This window comes from Blastomyces dermatitidis, assembly GCF_000003525.1.
Source record: "Blastomyces dermatitidis ER-3 genomic scaffold supercont1.5, whole genome shotgun sequence".
NCBI lineage: Eukaryota > Fungi > Ascomycota > Eurotiomycetes > Onygenales > Ajellomycetaceae > Blastomyces > Blastomyces dermatitidis.
This window is the reverse complement of record NW_025544778.1, coordinates 1,298,400-1,319,390: the sequence shown is the minus strand read 5'-3', so window position 1 is coordinate 1,319,390 and position 20,991 is coordinate 1,298,400. Positions and strand designations below refer to the sequence as shown.

At 48.3% G+C, this 20,991-nt stretch overlaps 6 protein-coding genes across 7 annotated transcripts; 2 read left to right on the top strand and 4 right to left on the bottom strand.

Annotated features, from left to right (window-relative positions):
- BDCG_04907 (malate dehydrogenase) lies at positions 1–1,972 on the top strand. Its single transcript, XM_045420550.1, has 2 exons — positions 1–924; positions 1,287–1,972. Exons 1-2 carry the CDS (start codon positions 664–666, stop codon positions 1,839–1,841), a joined length of 816 nt encoding a protein of 271 aa, XP_045276637.1. The 5' UTR covers positions 1–663; the 3' UTR covers positions 1,842–1,972.
- Positions 1,973–2,108: 136 nt separating this feature from the next.
- Positions 2,109–5,567, bottom strand: BDCG_04906 (homeobox protein cut-like). Its single transcript, XM_045420549.1, has 4 exons — positions 5,305–5,567; positions 5,075–5,242; positions 4,156–5,006; positions 2,109–4,100 (listed from the first exon to the last, which is right to left on the bottom strand). Exons 1-4 carry the CDS (start codon positions 5,444–5,446, stop codon positions 2,949–2,951), a joined length of 2,313 nt encoding a protein of 770 aa, XP_045276636.1. The 5' UTR covers positions 5,447–5,567; the 3' UTR covers positions 2,109–2,948.
- Positions 5,568–5,652: 85 nt separating this feature from the next.
- Positions 5,653–11,498, top strand: BDCG_04905 (TGF beta receptor associated protein 1). The gene is made up of 3 exons (XM_045420548.1): positions 5,653–5,942; positions 6,014–8,685; positions 8,753–11,498. The coding sequence occupies exons 1-3, from the start codon at positions 5,786–5,788 to the stop codon at positions 9,695–9,697; spliced, it is 3,774 nt and encodes a 1,257-aa protein (XP_045276635.1). The 5' UTR covers positions 5,653–5,785; the 3' UTR covers positions 9,698–11,498.
- Positions 9,929–11,274, bottom strand: BDCG_04904 (catechol dioxygenase; the record flags this gene model as incomplete). Its single annotated transcript, XM_045420547.1, has 2 exons — positions 10,406–11,274; positions 9,929–10,202 (listed from the first exon to the last, which is right to left on the bottom strand). The coding sequence occupies exons 1-2, from the start codon at positions 11,131–11,133 to the stop codon at positions 9,929–9,931; spliced, it is 1,002 nt and encodes a 333-aa protein (XP_045276634.1). The 5' UTR covers positions 11,134–11,274.
- A 68-nt stretch (positions 11,499–11,566) lies between the features above and the next one.
- BDCG_04903 lies at positions 11,567–16,703 on the bottom strand. 2 transcript variants are annotated; one of them, XM_045420546.1, is made up of 3 exons: positions 14,314–16,703; positions 13,282–14,181; positions 11,597–13,201 (listed from the first exon to the last, which is right to left on the bottom strand). In XM_045420546.1, exons 1-3 carry the CDS (start codon positions 14,933–14,935, stop codon positions 13,164–13,166), a joined length of 1,560 nt encoding a protein of 519 aa, XP_045281053.1. In that variant the 5' UTR covers positions 14,936–16,703; the 3' UTR covers positions 11,597–13,163. The 2 variants fall into 2 exon arrangements, with proteins under 2 accessions (XP_045281052.1, XP_045281053.1); XM_045420545.1 differs by having other exon boundaries at positions 11,567–14,181.
- A 2,780-nt stretch (positions 16,704–19,483) lies between these two features.
- Positions 19,484–20,635, bottom strand: BDCG_04902 (uncharacterized protein; the record flags this gene model as incomplete). Its single annotated transcript, XM_045420544.1, has 4 exons — positions 19,484–19,678; positions 19,751–19,946; positions 20,035–20,269; positions 20,392–20,635. The coding sequence occupies 4 exons, from the start codon at positions 20,633–20,635 to the stop codon at positions 19,484–19,486; spliced, it is 870 nt and encodes a 289-aa protein (XP_045276633.1).
- Positions 20,636–20,991: the final 356 nt, after the last annotated feature.

Genomic DNA, 20,991 nt, shown 5'->3' with positions numbered 1-20,991 from the left:
GTGGACTGTAAGGACTATGAGGACTGTGAGGACTGTGTGGACTGCGCTGGTGGTACCTGTGCACGATGCGCCATGGGCCTGTGGGACTGAGGGCTTGACTGGGGCAGCATCGTGGGCGTCTGCACGATGTATATAACTCGGGATGGACGATCTGTTTCCCATTCCTTCTCTCGCTGGTTCCGTTGCTCTCCATCTAACCATTGACCGATTTGTCCATCTATCTCCTCGATCTTCTTCTGAGTGTTTTGTTTTTTGTTTCCTTTCCCTTCTTCCTCCACTACTGTTTGGTGTTTACTTTTCTTTTTCTTTTTCTTTTCCTTCTCTTTTTCCCTTTTTGGCCGTTTTGTGCCCATCTTCTTACTTTCCTTTCCTCCCGCTTTCTGCATTTTTTTTATCATATTTTATTTTCTTCTGTCGATATCCATTTCTTATACCTCGCTCCTTCTGATAGCTAGGCTAGTCAGTTCTAACGATATAACCGTCACGAATTTCTCCTTCTATTTCCACGACTCTCTATCTGCCAGCATCCTACCGAGCAAACCCGTTTAGTAGCCATTGTTATTGCCTTCCACCTACTATCTCGGAACCACCACCACCTCCTCCTCCTCCTCCTCCCACCTCAGTCTATACAAAAACAGGAGACCTAAAGGGGCAACAAACACAATGCAATTCCTTCTCCTCCTAGCCTCATTAGCCTCCACGGCCTCAATCGCTCTCGCCGTCCCCTCGGGCTGGTCCCCAGATACTGCCAAATTCTACTCAACCGTGGCTAAAGAGATCAAGGAAGCCAGGAAGCATCATAAAAACCCTGCGCTACCAAATTGTGACATGTCAAGAGCAAGACTACCAACGACAGATGAGCCGCTGCCGGCTGTGCCTAAGGGACAGAAGTTGTTGCATGTTACTATTGGAAGGGGGATTCAGGTAAATATTTATATTTTATTATTGTTTACTCCGTATATTTTCTAAAGGATCGCCATACACGTGGATTGTTTGTTCTGTGGTCTGTTCCATTATTTTTCTTCTTTTTTGCTTTTTCCTGGACCCCTGTTCTGTTTTATTTTCCGATGCATGGGTGTCATGGGCGTGGATGATATGCACAAAATGGAAGAGAACAAAGAAATGGCCGGAAGGGAACCCTGCAAAGAATGCAGAGAACCACGCCTTATCCGTCCCAGGAACTAAAGGAAACCAAAAGCCAACAAATTAATTCCCCGACAATAATATATATATATATATATATATACTTTTAAATACTATCTATACTAACAAACTTCTCTTTACAGAACTACACCTGCCCCTCCAGCTCATCAACCGACAAACCAAAAGCAACCGGCGCCCTCGCAACCCTCTTCGAAGCCTCCTGCCTCGCCTCCACATACCCATTCCTCCTCACCCTCCTCCCCCGAGTCGCCCTCCACATCTCCAAGCCCCCTTACCCTCAAAACTCCCCCTCCTCGTCCCCAGGCTCCCAAGTAGGCATCGCCAACCCCTTCACCTTCGGCCCCAACGACATGCCCATCGCCGGCTACCATTTCTTCGACTCCACCGGCGTCCCCGTCTTCGACCTTCAGGCAGACGGCCACGCCGCCGTCGAGAAGATCTCCGGTGTCCCCGCGCCCAAGGGTGCGATGAAGGGCGTGGGCAGGCAGAGTTGGGGCGCCGTGCCGTGGTTGTATCTTGCGGCTGTGGATGGGAGTCTGGGTAAGGCGAAGAGTGTTTATCGTGTGGGGACGGCGGGGGGCAAGGCGCCACCGACGTGCGAGGGGTGGAAGGGGAATGATGGGGATGGAGGGGTTTTGAGTGTGGAATATGCGGCGGAGTATTGGTTTTATGGATAGAGGGTTTACTTTTTTTAGGGTAGGGTGTGTGTATTTGGCACCTCTGTTGTGGTTGGGGATGGGACAGGGGATGTTTGCAAGGACAAAATATTTGAATATGATACCTGAGAAGAAAAAGAGAAAAAAAAAAAGGTTAACTAAACCAGGATGAGGATGACTAGATTTGTTGAGGAGGTTCTTTTTTGGTTTAAGTTTTTTTCGCTTTCGATTTATGCTGTGTGAGGTATATTCCCAGTGATATTTCTGTATATATATTTCCATATCTGTTGTGCATCAGGGAGTTTCTCGGAGTTGTCCTATTTACTTTGTTATACTTGACTCTGTTCATTTCTTTCACTATTCCTTACTATTCTCAGCTACGAATACTATTATGGTGATCCATTTAGCCCCTACACTTCACAGCTCCATCATTCTGCGAAGTAAACCAATATTTGGTGTTGCTAAGGATGCAATATTTCAGCCCAGATGGGTGGGTTCGTTCTAGTTTCCTGATGTAACGACGAAATATCATACATCAGAACATGAGGATCTTACAACTGAGAGAAAATTTTCATATCGGATTCGTTATAGTCGGCCGAATCGATATACTGCCCAGAAACAATTTCTTGGAGTAGTAATGCTAATGCGATGGACCATCAAACTAAGTGAAGGATGAATCTTCGTAGGCACATGTACACCATACCGTGGAATTTGAGAGGCAGAGCATGACTCCTTCCGTTAGTTTCCTAGCAAAGGATCAAGGCCTAGATCTAGGAGCGCAGTTGTTTGAGGTCGAATCATCGAGAGCATCCCTGGACAGGCGAAACCAAATTGCATTAAGAGTCAATGAGTTTCTGTTCATGGTACAAGTACATCGCGATAGGAAATTGGGGACGAGGTATAAAACATGTCTCAGATGGGAAAGGGGAAATCGATGGAACATATAATTACTTCCTGAGCAATAACAAAAATGCAATAGGCATACAAATAGGCATAGAACTTTTTTTTTTAAAAAAAAAGACAAAACCTCGTAATAAAGACATGATATAGTAATACGGGGAGATATCCCGTACAATACATATACTATTGACATTGCGCAAAAAACCTTCCTACCAATGTCGGATGGAGTTAGTACGCAGGGTTGTTGAACTTGTCCTGCTGCCAGTCGCCACTAGCAGGGCTGCCTCCCGCACCATTACCTGTACCAGCACCACTACTGCCAACGCCCGCTGACCCTGCCATGGCAGCTCCACCAAGCGAACCCAACGCTGCGCTCGCAGTCTGCCTCTCAATCTCCGACGTGCTCATTATATACAACATGACAAACAAAAGAATATGCAACGCCACACAATATCCCGCGAACAGGTTCCTGCTTGTGCGATTCGCAAGAACCATCCGGGTGACAGAGAATATGATGCGCTCCGGCACGCTCATGCGTCGGTAAGCACGGGCTGACTCTCGGCCACGGAAGGCGGCGAAGGGCGATATTTGCGCCTCGTAGGCGGACTGGTACCGGTCAACGGAGAGGCCGGAGGCGGAATCCGCAGACGGATGGATGGAGGTCGCCTTTGGGTTGTTGCCGTAGGCTGATGCAGATGACGTGGAGCTTTGGCCGCCGCGATTGTATGTGGAGACATAGCGCGTCTTCTCGTACAGGTTAAGGTTATCCTTTTGGAGAGAAGCGACTTCCTGCCGGAGGGATTTGACGATTGCGTATGTCTTAGATAACTCCTCTTCGAGCTCGTTGTTCTTTTGTTTGAATCGGTCTCGTTGGGCTTGGACCATTGGTAGGATTCCTGAGCCGCCACCTACAGCTTCACCGGCTCTGATGGCTTCCATTGTGTTTGCGGACGCGTTTGCATGGTCGAAACCGGATATGATTGAGGAAGTGGGTGAGGGAGCCCTACCCCTACGGGAGGAATGGGGGTATCTGGAAGCATAGGTGCCTGCAACTGACATGGCAGCAGACGGAAAACTTGGTGCCTCTCTTTGCATCTGCAGAAGGTCATTTTCTAGGGTAGCGGCCAAATTCTGCGATTTTTGTAGATCTGCACTCGTTTTGGACAGATCCTCCCGCAGAGCTTCTAGTTGATTTTGCAAATCTTGATGCGAGACTCTCAAAATCGTCAGCTCATTCGAAAGCTTCTTATTCCTAGTTAACAAGAGCTGCTCCAACGAGCTTTCTTTTGATTTGCCGGACTCATTAGGAGCAGTCGAGTTTGTATCATCCATCACGTCCTTATCATCATCATCATCATCCGCAGTAGAAAACTCTATGGACTAGTTTCAATTAGCCAACGGAATGGATAAACCAACTATCTTGTGCGGTGCATACCTTGATAGCTTCGAGTTCCCGCCGAATATCTTCATAGTCTGACCATTTATCCAATTTGGATTTTATTTCATCCCGTTCAGCGGTTATCTTATTGTTTTGTCGCTCTATCTGGCGGAGTTTGCCTTCCCATGAATGCTTGTCTGCATCCTTTTCGTAGCGGGCAGCGTCGAGTTTTCGTAAAAGGGAAGAATTTTCAGCTTGCAAGCGTAAAAATGAAGGGTCGTCCTCCAGGGTGCGGTGTTTGTTCTCTGACTGGGAATGAGATACAGCCTGCGCGAGCTCTAAGCTCAGCTGTTCGTTTCGAGCCTCGACCTCTGCCAATCGCTCACTAGTCTTCTCCAGCTCCGAAGCAACGATTTCAAGCTCCGCTGCGGTTGCGGCACTCCTTGATGTGTCCTCACCATCTGCTCGGTCCAATCTTTGATTTACTTCGTAGCTTGCCTTGATTTCCTTGAGCAGACGTTCGTGGTTTTCTGCCTTTTCCTCATAATTCTTCTCCTTAGCTTCCCAATTGCTGGTCTTCTCAGCCAGTACCGCGGTCCATGACGCCTCAACCTCCTGAATCTTTGCATCCTGGTTTTCCTCAACCTTGCGCCGGAGTGATCGTTCTTCCTCCAACTTCTTTTCTGACTCCTCCAATTGAGAAGTGAGGCGATTTGTGCTCTTTCGCAAAAAGTCTATTTCGGAGTTCAACTTGGGGACAGTATCTTCGGAAACGACTAGGGAATCAACGGATGCTTCAAGGAGTGGGTATGGGTCGGGGGCTTCTGATAATGCGGAGTAAAGCTGCAAAAATGCTGACGAGGAAGCCTTGCCATGGTTGGTAAGGAGGTCGATGAACGTTTGGTATGCTACGTGTTTCCGATGTTAGGGAAAGCTAACGTAAAAGTAGGTCAGCAGGGGAGGGACTTCTACATACATTTCAGCAATCCTTTATATTCCGCGAGTTTCGTAGCATCGTCGAGTCTTCGAAAATCCTTGGTTTTCTGAGCCAAATCTTTTCGTTGCACAAGAGAGTCGCGCTGGTGAGCTATGATGTCCGACGCTGTAGTATCAAGCTTTGGCACTAGGCTCGAGAGGTCGATGCCTTGGTTTCCCAGTCAGAATAGTTCGTAAATACCCATAGCACAAATTCATTATTATAATTACCTCTCCATACTGCAATAGCTTGCTGGAACTTGTTTTCTTCCTGGGCTTGTTTTTCGGATTTGGCGGGCTCCTCTACCTGACCGGCCTTACTTGGAGCACTCTCATCGAGGACGCTCTCAGCCGCGACAAGGGCATCCATCATGCTAACACGGGATCTGCTGGTATCAGGCGTATAATCTAAGCATAATAGAAATTCTAAATCAAATCCTCGGACCACAACAGACCTGCAGTGGCGATTGAGTTCCTCGCTGCCATAGATGTCGCCAACTGTTGATATCGGCACAATCCAAGTCGGAGTAGCTAATCAGATCGGATAAACATTGTTCCGTCCTTACTTGCGTTGCTTGCACCCAAAATGACGCCGCCATCGCAATCAGAGATAGCTCTTGACTCCCCGCGCGAAGCAACAGTGTTTCTTAGTCACTTTTTCAGCTGGTAGTTTTGGCGGGGAGAGATCGAATCAGTGGACTCGCTCTATACAATGAGTTCAGACGACGATATCGATAGCCCCCGCAAAAGACGGCGCATAGCTCCTCCTGAGACTGGTCCGTATGTGCTGCGACAGCTCATAGAATCGGTTCCGGTTGCTGGCGAAGGGAGCGAGCAAGAAGTGTATATCACATGTGTAGAATATTGGAGTATGTTGAAGTATCTCTCTCCCTTAGGGATAAACTTTAGGGGTGTTATGTGTTATTGACTGTTGTGATAGACGATAATCTCTATATCGGGACCTCCCTCGGGGAAGTTCTGCATTTCGTTTCCTTTCCCTCCGACTCTGAAGAATCAGCCGAGCCATCCTTTATTTTGGCGTCAAGACTACCCATCACGTTGTCGCAGAGTAATCTACCTGCAGACACACCACCGGGGGTGCAGCAGATACTCATTCTACCTTCTACCTACAAAGCATGCATCCTATGCAATGGCGTCGTCACATTTTACTCGCTCCCTGAGCTAAGCCCGACCTACGGCACTACGAAAGTGGGCAATTGTAAATGGATTGGAGGGCTCGATCTCAATGAACCAAATGAGGATGGGCAGCCTTTTGATCCCGTGGTTATGATTGCAGTTACCAATAGAATAATGCTGGTCAGAATCGGCGACGAGCCCCGAAGAGTGAGAAATATTGAGTTTCCAGGATGTCTTGTATCTGCCCGAAGAGATACAATCGCGTGCGTTGCAGACGCATATTCGTACTCTCTGCTGGAAGTAGAGCACCGTCAGAAGATTCCACTATTTCCAATCTCTTCGTCAGAAGAAAGCTTTGAATCCGGCCATGTGGAAGACATACCAGTTCGAACTGACACCCCAGTTCAAGGGAACCAGCCTGCATCGGCTGGAAATGTTCCAGGACACAGCAGAAGCGCGAGTCTAAATACACTTGGCGGCGTCGGACGGCGCCAACCAAGTCCAAGCCCTCATTCAATGTTTCCCGAAAGATCGAGCTCCATAACTCCAGAGCCCTCCATGAAGTCTAAGACTCTCCATGGCCCACCAGGCTCCCCTGAGAAAAAGTCTCCTGACACATCAGAACCATCTTCGGAAAACGGTGGTCCAGGCTCTGATGGGTCTTCTTCGTCAAGCCAGAAACCGTTACCACCTCCTCCGAAGCAATCCACCACGAGACTCAAGCCGCACGTTGTATCGCCGACCCCATCCGAATTTTTGTTGGTTACGGGGACTGAGCCGTCAGAACCCGGCGTAGGTATGTTCGTCAATGTCGATGGGGATGTTGTTCGGGGGACTCTTGAATTTCCAAAATACCCAGACGCTATTGTGGTCGATGACGATAGTAACGAGGGAAATCAACCGCGCGCGAGTGACGACGATCAAAATGGGTATGTTCTGGCAGTCATTGGTGCCGACGACAACGAAGACAGTCGGACATATATCGAAGCGCAGAGGTGGAATGCAGTTCCGGGAGAACGTAGATTGCAAAAGGCATTAGTAGAAATACCTGCAGCCCGCTCACCACCCGGCACAGTTGGAATTCGGCGTACCGTCGGCGCCAGCCGTGTGTCCTTTTCAGAAATCGTCGACGTTATGCGGATGGTTCGTTTGAAGTCGACCAGCATAATGGCGCCATCGATCCCTTCAACACCCCCAGAGAATAACGACCCGAGAACTCGCGCGTCCCTCGAACATCTACAAAAGGAAAAGGAGCTCTTCGATAACCAGGAAACTGATTCTGACGGTTCAAAGCTTCTCTCTTCGTCGCATGTCAGCCGTGACTGGGAAGAGGAAAGGAACCGGGAAGAAACCAAGTTTGCCCGTGGCCTCGCAACTGTCAAAAGTAGTATCATCATTTGGGAAGGGGATCGAATTTGGACGGTCCTGCGGAATCCACTAGCGCTTCAATTAGACAATTCTCTTGAATTGGCTAAGCAAATGAAGGAAGCCGATGGGAAGGATGCGGGTGTTGATAAAGAACCAATTATTAATATCATCCAAGGACTTCGAGATATGGAGCCCAAGACTGAAACAGAATACATTGGTTTGCGTTACGTCAGGCAGAAGGCAAGTTTGCTTCTATTTATCGATCTAATCGCCCCAAGCTCTACGGGCCCAACCGCAGCGACTATAAGAGCAACCGAAGACGCACTTGTCGTCGGGGAGCTCGACCCTCGAGTGGTTCTCCTTTTGATACCGCTGCTTAAAGGTGAAGCACTTCAAGGTCCACAAGGGATTTGGGTATATAATGGTTTGGAGAAGGTGATATCATCATTCTTCGCTCCACCAGATGAAGGAGTGGAAAATAAACCGCCAAATTTGACCATGGACGATAATATTCTCCACCTTCTTAAACGTTATCTGCTAGGTTGGCAGAAGAAACGAGGCTATGGGAGTGTGACGGATGAGACGTATGTGTTTAATAGCGTGGACGCTGCGTTGTTACATTTACTTCTTCATCTGGATGCGAAAAACATGCGCGAGGGAAATGTAGCTCCGGGAGCTTCTGTGCGCCCAGACCTGAACAAACTTGTTGACAACTGGAAGGGTAATTTTGATCGGGCTGTGCAGCTACTCGAGAGCTATAATAGGCTTTTTGTTCTCAGCAGATTATACCAGAGCCGGAAAATGGCCAAACATGTTCTGGCAACATGGAGAAGGATAGTCGAGGGAGAGAAGGACGAAGGAAAGGAGCTATCAGGTCCAGCAGCAGACATTCAGATTCGAAAGTATTTGGTAAAAATTAGGGATGTTCACCTGGTTGAGGAATACGGTCCATGGTTGGCTGCGCGTAACCCCAAGCTTGGAATCCAAGTCTTTGTGGATGATACCAGCAGGGTGAAATTCAATCCGCAGCAGGTAATTGCGTTGCTACAAAAGCGTGCCCCAGGGGCTGTCCAAGAGTATCTAGAACATCTCGTTTTTACAAAACACGTATATCTCCCTCCCTTTTTTTCTTCCCCGCACGGCACTGGATTAACCCAACTAACGAATTTCACAGGATACCCAATACGCCGATGACCTAATAGCCTATTATCTCGACACTGTCCTTTCAGTTCTCGAATCCTCCGCTGAAGCCCGCGCATCCTTAACAGAATCCTACTCAACCTACCGCGCCCTCCAGGCCCCTAAACCTTCCTATCTCAGCTTCATCACGCACAACCATCCTCCAGAGCCGTGGTGGCAATCCCGCCTCCGCCTCCTCCAACTACTAGGAGGCGGCTCAACAACCCAATTCACCTCCACTACCCCACCAACCAATCTCTCGTACTCGATCTCCACCGTCCTCGCCCGCATCGAACCCTTCAAAAACGAACTCGTCTCCGAAAGCATAATTCTCGACGGCCGCCGGGGCCGCCACCGCGAAGCCCTCCGCCTCCTTACCCACGGGCTCAGTGACTACGACACCGCCATCCGCTACTGTGCATACGGCGGACCAACATGGTCCACGTCAACCGTAGCAGAAATCGCAAGCGACACACAAGCTGAGCTCTTCACCTACCTCCTCACGGAGTTCCTGCAGATCGCGGACCCGGTCTGCCGTATTGAACGCACCAGCAATCTGCTCGCGCGGTTTGCGTCCGTGTATGATATCACGGACGTGCTCCGGTTGGTTCCGGACGAATGGAGCGTGGATATCCTAAGCGAGTATTTGGTGCGTGTCTTGCGGGGTGTTGTGAGTGGGGCGCGGGAGGCGAAGGTGCAACGGGCGCTAAGCGCTGGGCTGTATTTGAAGGTTGATGCCGGGTTTGGGAATAAGGTGGAGAGGCTTGGGGGATGGGTGCAGGATGAGACAGGGATTAGAGGGTTGAAGGGGAGTGGTGGGGGGAAAGAGAATGATGGGGACGATGGTGATTATGAGGAGGAGAGGGATGAGGACGGAGGTGAGACTAGTGGAGGTTTGATCGGGGGAATAATCGTTGATGGGGAAGGCATTTTACGATGAGATGATGCATATTCCTTTCGTGGAATGTAGATTATTGCATATTTAAGTTACCCCTGAAAGTATATTTTGGAGGCGGGTTTATTTCCCGTTCATTTTCTTGGACTCTCCACAAATTTCCGTTTCATATCCGCATAAACATGAAATATGATCATCACAACTCGTCAAAAAAATTAAGAATAACAGAAAACCCACCACAAACCACAACCCAATCAAATCAAATCAGTCAATCAATCAATCAACATCCGGCACCGGCAACCCGTCTAACAACCTAACCCGCATCCCCAACTTCTCCAGCGCCTCCCTGGAATTCCGCTCCCGCAGCGCCCGCGCCTCTTCCTCCGATACCAAGACAAACTCATACTGCAACATAGGCGTACCGAGCGGCACGTCGTATTTCTTCGCCATCTCAGGGTCCGTGAGCGGGTGCAGGTCGACGATGAGCGATGATTTGACGCCGAAGACGGCGTCGGAGGATTCGTAGGGGTCGCCGCGGAGGTAGAGGGCTCTGTATTTCATCAGTATGCGTGAGCGGGGTACATGGATGGATGGATGGATGGATAATGTGAATGGAATCGACATGGCCGTTGTCAATACCCATTCCATGCATCACATCACATCACATCCATTGACAGCGAGATAAAACGCATCCAGCTAGCTGTCCGGATGGTATCTAAAACTAGTTAACTAAGGGAAGGAGAAAGAACATACGTAATCAAACAATCCCACCCCTCCTTCCACAGCATAAAATGCATATGTGCCGGCCGATACGGATGCCTGCCCAGCTTTCCCAGCAGCCTCCCCACGGGCCCATCATGCGAAATCGGATAGGACACGGGCTTGATGGCCTTGAACCAGAACCCGCCCCGTTCATCCGAGTACATCACCCCGCGCCCATCCATGATCCGTTCCTGCCCGCCCACGCCACCGCCCGCGTACTGCACGTCATACCGCCCGCTACTATCCGTCTCCCAGATATCCACCTTGACCCCCTCCAGCGGCTTCCCCGCCCTATCGCGCACGGTGCAGACGACCAACAACGGCTCGCCGGCGCCATCGCTGAAGAGGGCGGCGCCATGATTCTCGAGCGTGGGGGCCTCGTGCGTGTGGAAGGGCCCTAGCAGGGTCCCCTCTGTGGCGCCGGGTGGTTTTGGGTGGTTGATGGCGTCGACGAGTAGCGAGAGGCCGAGGATGTCTGAGAGGAGGATGAACTCGTTGCGGTGCGGGGAGGAGATTTTGCCTACCTCGATGAGGAAGTGGAGGGCGGTGGACCATTCGGTGGTTGAGAGGCGGGTTTCGCGGGCGAAGTCGTGCAGGTGGGTTGTGAGGCGGGCGAGGAGGTAGCGGAGGCGCGGGGAGGGGCATTGGGCGTTTATGAGGTTTGTGTTTTGGGTTATGTTTTCGGTTGTGAGGTCTTTGAGCGGGGGTGGGGGGGTCATTGTTACAGGTTGGATTGAAGTTGGTGTAGGGAGCGTTCTTTGGCAAATGTAATGTACATGTACGGTTATGGGGATGCGTTTATGTGGTGATGCTTGATCCAATATATAAATATATATACTATTAACTACCTATGAAGCAGGAGATATAGAAATGTTTTACAAGGAATGTTTGTCGCCCTTCTTCTGTACACTAGCACCAGTACCAGTGCAAGGCGAAACTAAAGATATCAATTCCTTCAATGACTTGATATAACATTAAATATGTGATAAATTGAATCCATCTTCAAATATATATATCTATATCTCTTCTTCCCCCCAGTCACCCCATCTATATCATATATGACAAGCTTAAAACCCTACTCTCACCACTCATAACAGATCACAGCCATCCAGCCCAGGAAGATGTACGCAAGAGCTAAGATTTGAAGCTAGTTAGTTACTCATGTGGGGTGAAAGAGAATTGATTAAACAAGATACTAACTTCAGAGTACAGACAGGCTCATCCTGTTGCACTGAGTATATAGTTATCTAAATACAATAAACAGCTCAGTTAATAGTTATACAATACTCTTTTCATAAGCAGCATTTCTCAATCTCTTCATACTTCATACTACAACATTCATAGAAATTCAACATAGGAAAGAAAATCTGAAAGAGAGAAAATACTAATAATATCACTCAATGTAAATTCATGTGAAAATATCAAGTGAAATAAAACAGCAGAATATCAAACTCAGCTAAATAGCTAGCTAACTAATTTTTCTTTTTTCTTTTTTCTTTTTTTTCCTTCTTTTTTTCCTTTAGAAATAAAAAAAATCAAACATCTCAACTATTTTCTAAAACTCAAACCTCATTACGAAACTCAATGTTGCTGCCATCTTATCATTCAAATCCATTCATTCAAATCCATCCGTTCATGTATTTCAAACCATGTAAACTCTCATAACTCCCTTATTTCAGTTCCATTTCGTGTTCGCAAAAGGAAAAAAAAATGAGAGGGGGGGGAAAGAAGAGAAAAAGAAAAGAGAGAGGAGAGAGAAGAGTGAGAGAAAGGGAGAGAAAAAGAGAGAAAAAGAAGGGGGAAAAGAATAGCCTACATAGAATAGAAAATGGGAATAGAAGTGTAAATATAATATGATATGCAACGCACAGGGACGGAGGAGGGGGAACAAAACATGCCAGCAAATCACAAACCAGGAATGAAGGGCATTATGACATGTGAGCACATGAGGAAAAGGATAAGATACTGGCTAATAAAGGTAATAGACAAATCATGTACAAAGCCGGGGGAGGGGGGGGTGGTTCTAAAACGGAGTAGAAGTAAATGCAAAATGGAGGGGGTCGGGGGAAAAGGGGGGGAGAGACTTGTTGATGGTTAGAAGAACTGTCACGAAAGATGAGTCAAAAACACAAAAAGAAAGAGAAAATATAACTGCATCGGCATTATCAAAAAAGGAAAAATCACGAGAAGAAAAAATATGGAGATAATATATAAATATATAGATAGACACCCTAAATATCTTCACATAAAAAGGCAAAAACAAAAAAAAAAAAAATATATATATATATATAAATAAAGAAAAGGGAGGGGGCGATTCCATCATTCGTCATCTCGATCTATATCTCTCTCTCTCTGCCTCTCCATTTCCCTCTCCCTATGTCCCGATGACCGCGCCGCTGCAGCTGCAGCAGCAAGGTTATGCTTCCCCATGGTATCCCTAATAGCTTGCGCGAGCGGGTCCGTGGAGTCGTTGTCGTCTGTGTCTGTATCTAACAGCGCTTGTGTATGTGCATGTGGATGTGTATGTTGGTGTTGGTATGAATGCGGATGTGGATGTGAGCGATGTGCTGCTGAGTGCATATCTCCGTGTGTGTTATCATTATTATTATTATTCGTCCACCGGTCGGGCTCGTGCGCCGCCTCCGCTAGGCCCGCGAGCATGCTGTTTTCGCTCTGTGAACGGGGTTTAGAGGTGTGGCGGATGCGTGTTTGTGGTTCGGAGGCGCGGCGGGTATTCGTGTTATTATTATTATTGGTATTGTTGTTGGGGTTGCAGATAATAGGGCCCTGGTCGGTTCCGGCGGTTGAGCCCGCGTCAGCGTTGATACCACCGACATTCGGCGTCCTATTGCCCCGCTGACTCTTACCAAGTTCCGTCGTCGATGCAGACGCTGATGTTTCCGCCTCCGTTTCTATTGTCGGCATCGTTCCATCATGCATATTGCCATTGCCACCGTCTATACTACTTTGAGGACGAGCCAGGTACGTCTCGTGCAGCTCCTCGATTTTAACTTCCTTCCACGAGCACTTGGCGTGTTTCTTCGTACAGCCCATGCAGGCGGTAAGGTTCTTGTGGCAGTCCATCTGTAGACGGCGACAGCGGTCGCAGGGGGGGAGGATGCGTTCGCCGCGCTGGAGGCCTTCCATGCGGCTTACCATTTCGATCTTGTAGGGCCCGCCGTCGTCACGCTCGTAATGGTTGGAGGACTTTGGTTGAGGGAGGAGGGAAGATGGGGTATTGGGGATGGCCACAGGTCCGCTTCCTGCGAAACCTCCTCCATACTCGCCGGGGTCGGAGGCGCGGGGTCGAGAGCGGGAAGTGTGGCGCGCGGGCGGGGCAGGACCTTCTATAACTTCATCATTTTGGTAGCCCCGCGCATGGCGATCGGCTGTGGTGAAGAATTTTTTCATTAATTCTGCACGTGTAGCAGGGGAGGCTCCCTTAATCGAGGTCCCGTTGATTATGGTGACGTTGTCTGTGCTGGAATGAGGGAACATGAATTGCGCTGCGGAGAGGATACTGGCGTCATCGGGGGAGTGTTCGTGTCGAGAAGAAGAATTAACCGCGATGAAGCCCTGAGGGGAGTGAGGGCTCGAATGGCCGTTGCTTGTATGGGCGGTACCCATTCCATTGCCATTGGCTTCGCGGAGTGGACTAATAGACCGCGGTTGTCGTGCAGTGAGTGATAAATCATTTTCTCTCCTGCTCACAATAGCACTCTTGCGATTTTTGAATCTGTGGTTCAGCTGTCTGGCACGAGCCGACACTATTTATCATGTTAGCTACTGCCTACAACAAAAAACGGACATCACATAAAAAAAGAAAATAATTATGTTTCTCTGTTTCTTTCTTTCTCTCTCTCTTTTTTTTTTTTTTTTTTTTTTTTTTTTTTTTTTACCTTGATCAGCCAGATTAATAATCTGCCCCAGATTCTTTTCTAAAATTTCTAACGCGCCCAATTCCTTCTCCTCATCCTCCACGATTGGCTGCGGGGGGATAATCTTCTGAGGAATCCCCGACTTGATCAGGATGTAGTCCTCCTCTGAAATTTCTATGCGACTCTGCTTGGTATATATCTGGCAAACAGGTACTCCATTTCGCGTCTTTTCAAGAGTGAATTGCTCCGGTTTGTTTTTCGCAAACTCGACAACATCGAGCCAGGAGACCGTTGTCCCTTCTTTCCCATGAGATTTTAGCACCTTGGGGGGCCCGTCGAAGAGACGTTCGAAACGAGAGACGAGGATTGGGCCGAGGGGACATGCGCCTAGGTTTCCAGCAATGCTCTCGTGACGCTGGAGTACGCCGTCGTAGTCGTTTATTATACGGAGGATGGAGGGGAGAGTATCTTCTGCAGAGACGAGGGGAATATTATGGGCGTATTGGCGGGCGAGGTAGTTGATTTGGAGATGGTTGGAGTGGGTTTTGGGGATTTTGGTGGAGGGGGTCGAATGGGTATAGTCGCCCGATGGGGATCTGGGACGTTTGTTGCCTGGCTCTGGTGGCATTGTTCTTGACTCCATTGCGACGGGGAAATGCCGACTATGGAATCAAGACAAATTCTCTTCACCCAGCTTCCCGAATGTGAAGTAGATGGAGATATGTATCTGAATTTGCGCACTACGCTTAAAGAGGGCTGGCCAAACGGGGCGGGGTGTAGAAGGTGAGAGGAGGCCTCCTGAGTAGGGGCGCGACAAGGCGTAAAAAAGAGACAAAATCGAACAAGAAAAATCAAGATGAATAGATTCCAGACAGAGGCAGCAGCAGACTAGACGCAAAGGCACAGTCGTAAGAGAAAGGGTTGTTGAATGGGCAAAAATCAGATTATCTATCTGGGTCGTTCACGAGCTGGGGGAATGGAACCGTGTAGGGGGAAATTAGCCGCAACCTCAAAGAGGAACAAGCGGGGGGGAACGGGGTAGAAAGTGAGGAGATAAGAGGATTGGGGGGAGTAAAGTGGATAAAGTTGAGGATTGAACATGAAGATGAAGTTGGAGTTGAGGCGAAGTGGGAATCAGACTGTCCGGAGGAGAGGAGAGGAGAGGAGAGCAGAGCAGAGGAGAGGAGGAGGAGGAGGAGAAAAGGGAGGGAGGAACGGGGGGACGGGGGGGGTGGTGGAAACAGGAGCCGGCAGTGGGTGGAAACAAGAGAACTATGGAAGCAGGGCGTATAAGAATAATAAGGGGGGGAGGGGGGAAAGCAGACAAAGGGCGCGGCGCGGGAACTCGGAACTGTGACTATTACCACTATTACACCTACAAATTACAGTGCGTTACAGGGCGTAAAGTCATAAATACTCCACCCCCCTCCGCCCAGTGCCCACCGAGGAGGAAAGAAGAGAAAAAGCAAAAGAAAAAAAAGGCGCAAACCAAGCCAGAAAAAGGAAACACTAGGTAACTTAGGCGGCGTTCTGTTTGTTGCAGCAGACAAGACGAGCACTTATGATTGAGCTCGGGCATTGTGGTGCATAATAATACTAAAATAATACAAAATAATACTGTGCTAATGGGAGAGAAAAAACCGAGTGGCGCAAACAAACCGCTACAAAGTGCACAAGTTGTTGGCCGCCCCCCCCTGATGTGACACACGGAACAGCGAGGAGAACGAGGAGGGGGGAGGAGTGGAGACCAGCCCAGCCCGTGGTCGTGGAAATAGATGGTGTGGCAGTAGTGGCAGTAGCGGTGCCCCCATTCTCCTCCCCTCCTCGCCCGCTGATTCGCCGGAGCATCAGGCTGTCCTCCTCCCACCCCCGATCCATCCACGGTGCTTTCCTGGTGTATCGAGGTAATAAGAATAAGAATAAGAATAAGAATAATCATAACCATAATCATAACCATAACCATAACCATAATCATAATAATAATAATGAGAGGCGGATGACCTCGTCATGCTGTCCGAACCTATGGCCTGGCCATCTCTACAACTATCACTACTACAATCTATTATTTACTTCCCCATGGTCATTACCTCCTGCTAGGCTCCGGAAACTGATTGATTATATATATTTAGCTGGTGGAAAGAGGTGTGTAGGAAGAGGTGCGGCTAGGATTGAAATACAGTCTACGTACCTACCGGACTCTTGCACCGACCCATATATGAATTATCAGATACATGATACAGAGGCCCCAACCCAACACACACCACGGACACACAGCGGAAGCGACGAAGACGCCGAGCCTGGGCTGACCACCGGGACTGAGGATGCGGTTGTTGTTATTCTTGTCAACTATTCTTTTAAACTTTCCATGCCGTCCCGCCCGGTTAGTTCCGCTGCACTCTCACCACTCAAACATCCCAACCAACCGACCGCCCACTCACCCACCTGCTGAATCTGTGGTACGAAATATACCGAAATATGATACTGTACGGAGTACATGTACAGTACATAACTTACATAGTTACGGGCTAAGTAAGGGTCTCTTATTATGATTTATTAGTCCCACAGAGGGGAAACCTCATTTTTTGTATGCGCGAATTTCTCGGGCAACAACCTCACCACCACCAAACTACTCCAACCCCCATCCATCCATCAATCAACGTCGCGACATTTAATGAAAAAAATAATCCCATCTTCTTATAGTCCTGCCAGGGGGTCTATTTCATTATAGCAACGCGCACACCCACGCAAGCTCCCGTTTTCCTCATGGGGGAACAAAGAAACATTACATACTCTATAACATCCATATCAAACTGGACTAGCCCAGTCATCGGAGTGAGGTTCGGTGTCCCTGTTCAGAAAATCATACCCATCCATCCATCGGCTAAATGACTCCCCTTTGCTTAATTGGCAGGAGTGAGAAGGGGAAGAAGAGGTATAACTATAATAACTGTAACTAACATCGGAGAGGCATTGTTCAGGAAGGATTCCGCTGTTAGTTAGGGGATAGGGGAAACATACAAATCACTCCATGGCGGTGGTGTTAGTAAGTATAAAACCTGAACATTAGATTCTTTATTAATTCAACCGCAAGGTAAGTTAACTCAATAATAGAGTGGATTGATTTATTGTGGACTTGAGTTGGAGGAGGGAAACAAATCTATCAAGCTACTACTTTCCCCCCTTCATCATCATCATTCATTTGCCTCTACCCTTCCTTTCCTTTCAAGTGTCGGGCTCCGAGTTAACTGTCCCAAGAATAAATACTCCGTAGCAAATAAATAATAATAATGAGTTAATCCCGCATCACAGGCTAGCTACATCAAAAAAACATCCAGCCATGTTATGTTGCCGGCCTGCCTGCCCCCGTCTCCAATCCCCAAGCGGCCCGGCACAGCCACAATGGATTGCCCAACTCGCTAAGCTCCTCCGTACTACTGAAACGGGAAACACCAGTACAGTAAACATACCCTCTATAAAAAAAATATATATAAAAAAAAAAAAAACAAATGGTGTCCTTGGATAGATGGGTAGGATGAGCGGCAAGCATCACGAACCACCACCGTCACCCTGGCCGGGCCGGGCCCTCATGCCCCCATGCCCTGTCGCATGCTCGTGCCCGTGCCCGTGCCCGTGCCTGTGCCCAAGGCCCCGCTAACTAACTATCTAAAAACCACATCACGCCAATCATAATAAGTTCATAACTCAACGTTTGACGTTTGACCCATGCCCCCCGCGTTTCCAGGCGGGCCCCCCTTTTCTTTTATGTGTCTACAGCGTATGTGTGTGGCACACTATTTCAGCCATGCCAAAATGGCCCCGCCTTTCTTTCTTCCTTTCTTTGTGCTCCTGCAGCCGGCATCGGTACGGGACCGGTGGAGGTTGGATAGTTGATGTCATTGGATAGGATTTGGGAGGCGGAGGAGGGGGGGTGGGGAGGTGAAGGGATGGGGAAGGGTTTGCGCGCCTGGAGGAAGGGGATGAATGAACTGGATGGAAATGAGGGGCAGTTGGCTGGGTTTGATTTCGTTTTCTTTTTTCTTTTTTCTTTTTTCTTTTTTCTTTTTTCTTTTTTCTTTTTTTTATACAGATGGGATGTGCCGAGGAGGAAGGAGGGGGGCTGATTGAGCATTTGAGTTGATATATTTGTTTGAGGATTATCCCCCCTCAAAAGAACGGGATGCAGAAAAGTTTTTTTCCTGTACTCGAACATCAATTGCTGAACAGCTCCGGTTGGATTTAACGGGTGCGAGTTGGAAGTTGCACCTTTGGACGAATTTTCTGTGAGGGCTGGGGACAATTAGACAATTCCTGCCCGCCACTGCGGAAAAGAATTATGTTCTGAAGTAGAGGGGGGATGGTATGATATACCGTCGAGCGGGTCGTATGGACCATGTGGGAGCGAATCTTGCTCCATGAATGAACGGACTGCATGCCTTTATTTTATCCCCTTCAGGTTGTTCCTTGTCAGAAGCTTATCCAGTAGCCAGAGCCTGAAGATGCCAATGATCGCATCTGGGAAGTGAGAATTCTGAAAGATGACGGTTGTATCGTCCGCTTTAGCGGTGGATCAGGGAGGTAGCTTGTGAAATCGCGATATCGCTAGGGCGCTGGTGCTAACTGGTGCTAATTGCGGGAATTTAAACTTCATGGTTAAAATCAGTTTATTGGGCTGGTGTTGGGGTATAACTACCTATCTATCTACAGGTATTGTGCTTCCCCAAGCTTGACACGCCCCTTTTTATATCAGTTCAGGCAGCTCTTTTTTTTGGACTTTATTCAACATAAATGTGTGACAGACTGGTTTTCAAATATTGAAATGTTTTGCATCGAATGATAATGGGACTGATAGATAAATGAATAGATACTAAAACCTTTAACTATGGTCTGGGTTGCTCATGGAGTCCTAGGCAGACCCCTTTATGCGAACCACGTGACCACGCAATTTCCACCACCGGCTTCAACCTTCAGCATGGAAACACAATTCTACTATGTTCAAATAGAAAAGAATAAAAATCGCCAGGGGGAATTAACTCATCAAGATTAAATACGCATCGTCCAAACTCTGATACCTTCCAACCTCACAAGAACTTTCTTCATAAAAGCAACACCAACCAGTATGCCGCTCTCATCATACAACGTCAAACACGACAGTGTCACATCCGTGTACGTCTGGCCCATAAGGCTAGGAAGCCTAACTTTCGCGTGAGCCACCAGCTTCTCTTTTGATCCTCAACGCCGCCTGTGGTTTATTCCTTATGCCAAGCTCCAGGCAAATGTCCAGCAATGCACGTGGGCAAGGCTCCTCATCTGAGCCGCTAGCGAGCTCAACAAAAAACGTCCATAGGCCGATTTCCAGCAAACAGACGCCTAGACTATAGATGTTGTGCTGCATCTTGTAGTACTCCTGTGGTCAGAGACCCTGGCGGTGTGGGTGTCTGTACAGATTTCAATGCCAGACCACGTCCGCGAATCGGGCTGAGTGGCCCGATGAGGGCTGTAATTGCTCAAAACCGATCAGGTGGGTTGGCTCATTTCTCCTATATTTTCTGGCAGCAGGATTATGGTTTCGGGCCGGATGTTCTTGTGCACGCAGTTGGCGGTGTGGAACGATAGGATTGCTCGAGAGAGTGATTTGCTGATTCGCAATTTTGCATCTAGGGATGGGCTGTTGTTCTCTTGTTGTTGCTGGAGAAGAGAGCGTGGGTTTGAGGAGAGACTTGTCGTGGAAGTGAGAGTACATACTGGAATTGCCTATTATTGGACCGCAATACGCCCAGACATTTCAAGAAGCCGAGGGAAAACGGGTCCGAAATGGATAAAAGCTGTGAAATCTCTTTGACTTGGCTGAGAACGATATTTGGATCTACAGCATCCTGAATTGCTGTGTGGTCCAGTAGTACTGTTTGCGCAGTTTGTGCAGCGGTTGCGAGGCACAGGGAGGAGCCACCTGCCAGTTCACGGTAATTTGATAGGTAATCTGTAGACAGGATTGATGATAGCTTTGATCAGGGTCTAAGTGGTGTGGGTGAAGAGGAATGAACAATTGCTCTAATTTCCTGGACGGTTGTGACTGTTTGCGCCATGGGAACTTTCCCCCACCGTCTGCTTGAGTACAATCATCGACTTTGCCGCTAACAAGCCGTGTTAGGAGGTACCCGGATGGATCGAATATTGAATGCCACTGTTCAAGGTCCGATATCAGGCCCTCTAGTCGCTGTTTAAGCAGACTGTACTTTGCCTTGGTGCGCTTACTCAGGCCAACAATGTCCCGATAGAGACGGCCCACCGCGATGCCTTGAGAATGATTAGAACCAGTGTAGCTCTCCAGCAGCACGGAGGGCATTGTGTAATTTTGCCCTCAGTGTGTCCAGGCATTCCTTCTGAAAACTTTATAGCCTGTGGTGATTGGATATGTTGAGGTCTAGAATAACATTAATTTGTATTTCAGGTTTGAGTCAGACACCTTCAACACAAAGGACAAGGTCCCTCAAGCCATTCTCAGTGCTCTTGTACACTTGGATGAACTTGATGATATGTTTTCTGTACCTGCCATGAGTTGTTAACTGGCTTAACTTCTGGAAGACATTTTGGTGTATGATTTATGGATGAACCTTATCGCAAGTTCTCCAGCTGCTGTCACCTCCATCAATCTGTTCCACCAGACATGTAAAAGAATTTGCGATTTCACAGACAACCTCA

What these genes read in the sequence shown, in the direction of transcription:
- BDCG_04907 (XM_045420550.1), top strand. Translation starts at nt 664, where the DNA reads ATGCAATTCCTTCTCCTCCTAGCCTCATTAGCCTCCACGGCCTCAATC. An exon ending in CTATTGGAAGGGGGATTCAG is followed by an intron (nt 925 to 1,286) that starts GTAAATATTTAT and finishes TTCTCTTTACAG; the next exon opens with AACTACACCTGCCCCTCCAG.
- BDCG_04906 (XM_045420549.1), bottom strand. Translation starts at nt 5,446, where the DNA reads ATGATGGATGCCCTTGTCGCGGCTGAGAGCGTCCTCGATGAGAGTGCT. An exon ending in ATATAAAGGATTGCTGAAAT is followed by an intron (nt 5,007 to 5,074) that starts GTATGTAGAAGT and finishes GGAAACACGTAG; the next exon opens with CATACCAAACGTTCATCGAC. An exon ending in GGGAACTCGAAGCTATCAAG is followed by an intron (nt 4,101 to 4,155) that starts GTATGCACCGCA and finishes AATTGAAACTAG; the next exon opens with TCCATAGAGTTTTCTACTGC.
- BDCG_04905 (XM_045420548.1), top strand. Translation starts at nt 5,786, where the DNA reads ATGAGTTCAGACGACGATATCGATAGCCCCCGCAAAAGACGGCGCATA. An exon ending in CACATGTGTAGAATATTGGA is followed by an intron (nt 5,943 to 6,013) that starts GTATGTTGAAGT and finishes CTGTTGTGATAG; the next exon opens with ACGATAATCTCTATATCGGG. An exon ending in ATCTCGTTTTTACAAAACAC is followed by an intron (nt 8,686 to 8,752) that starts GTATATCTCCCT and finishes CGAATTTCACAG; the next exon opens with GATACCCAATACGCCGATGA.
- BDCG_04903 (XM_045420545.1), bottom strand. Translation starts at nt 14,935, where the DNA reads ATGGAGTCAAGAACAATGCCACCAGAGCCAGGCAACAAACGTCCCAGA. An exon ending in TATTAATCTGGCTGATCAAG is followed by an intron (nt 14,182 to 14,313) that starts GTAAAAAAAAAA and finishes CATGATAAATAG; the next exon opens with TGTCGGCTCGTGCCAGACAG.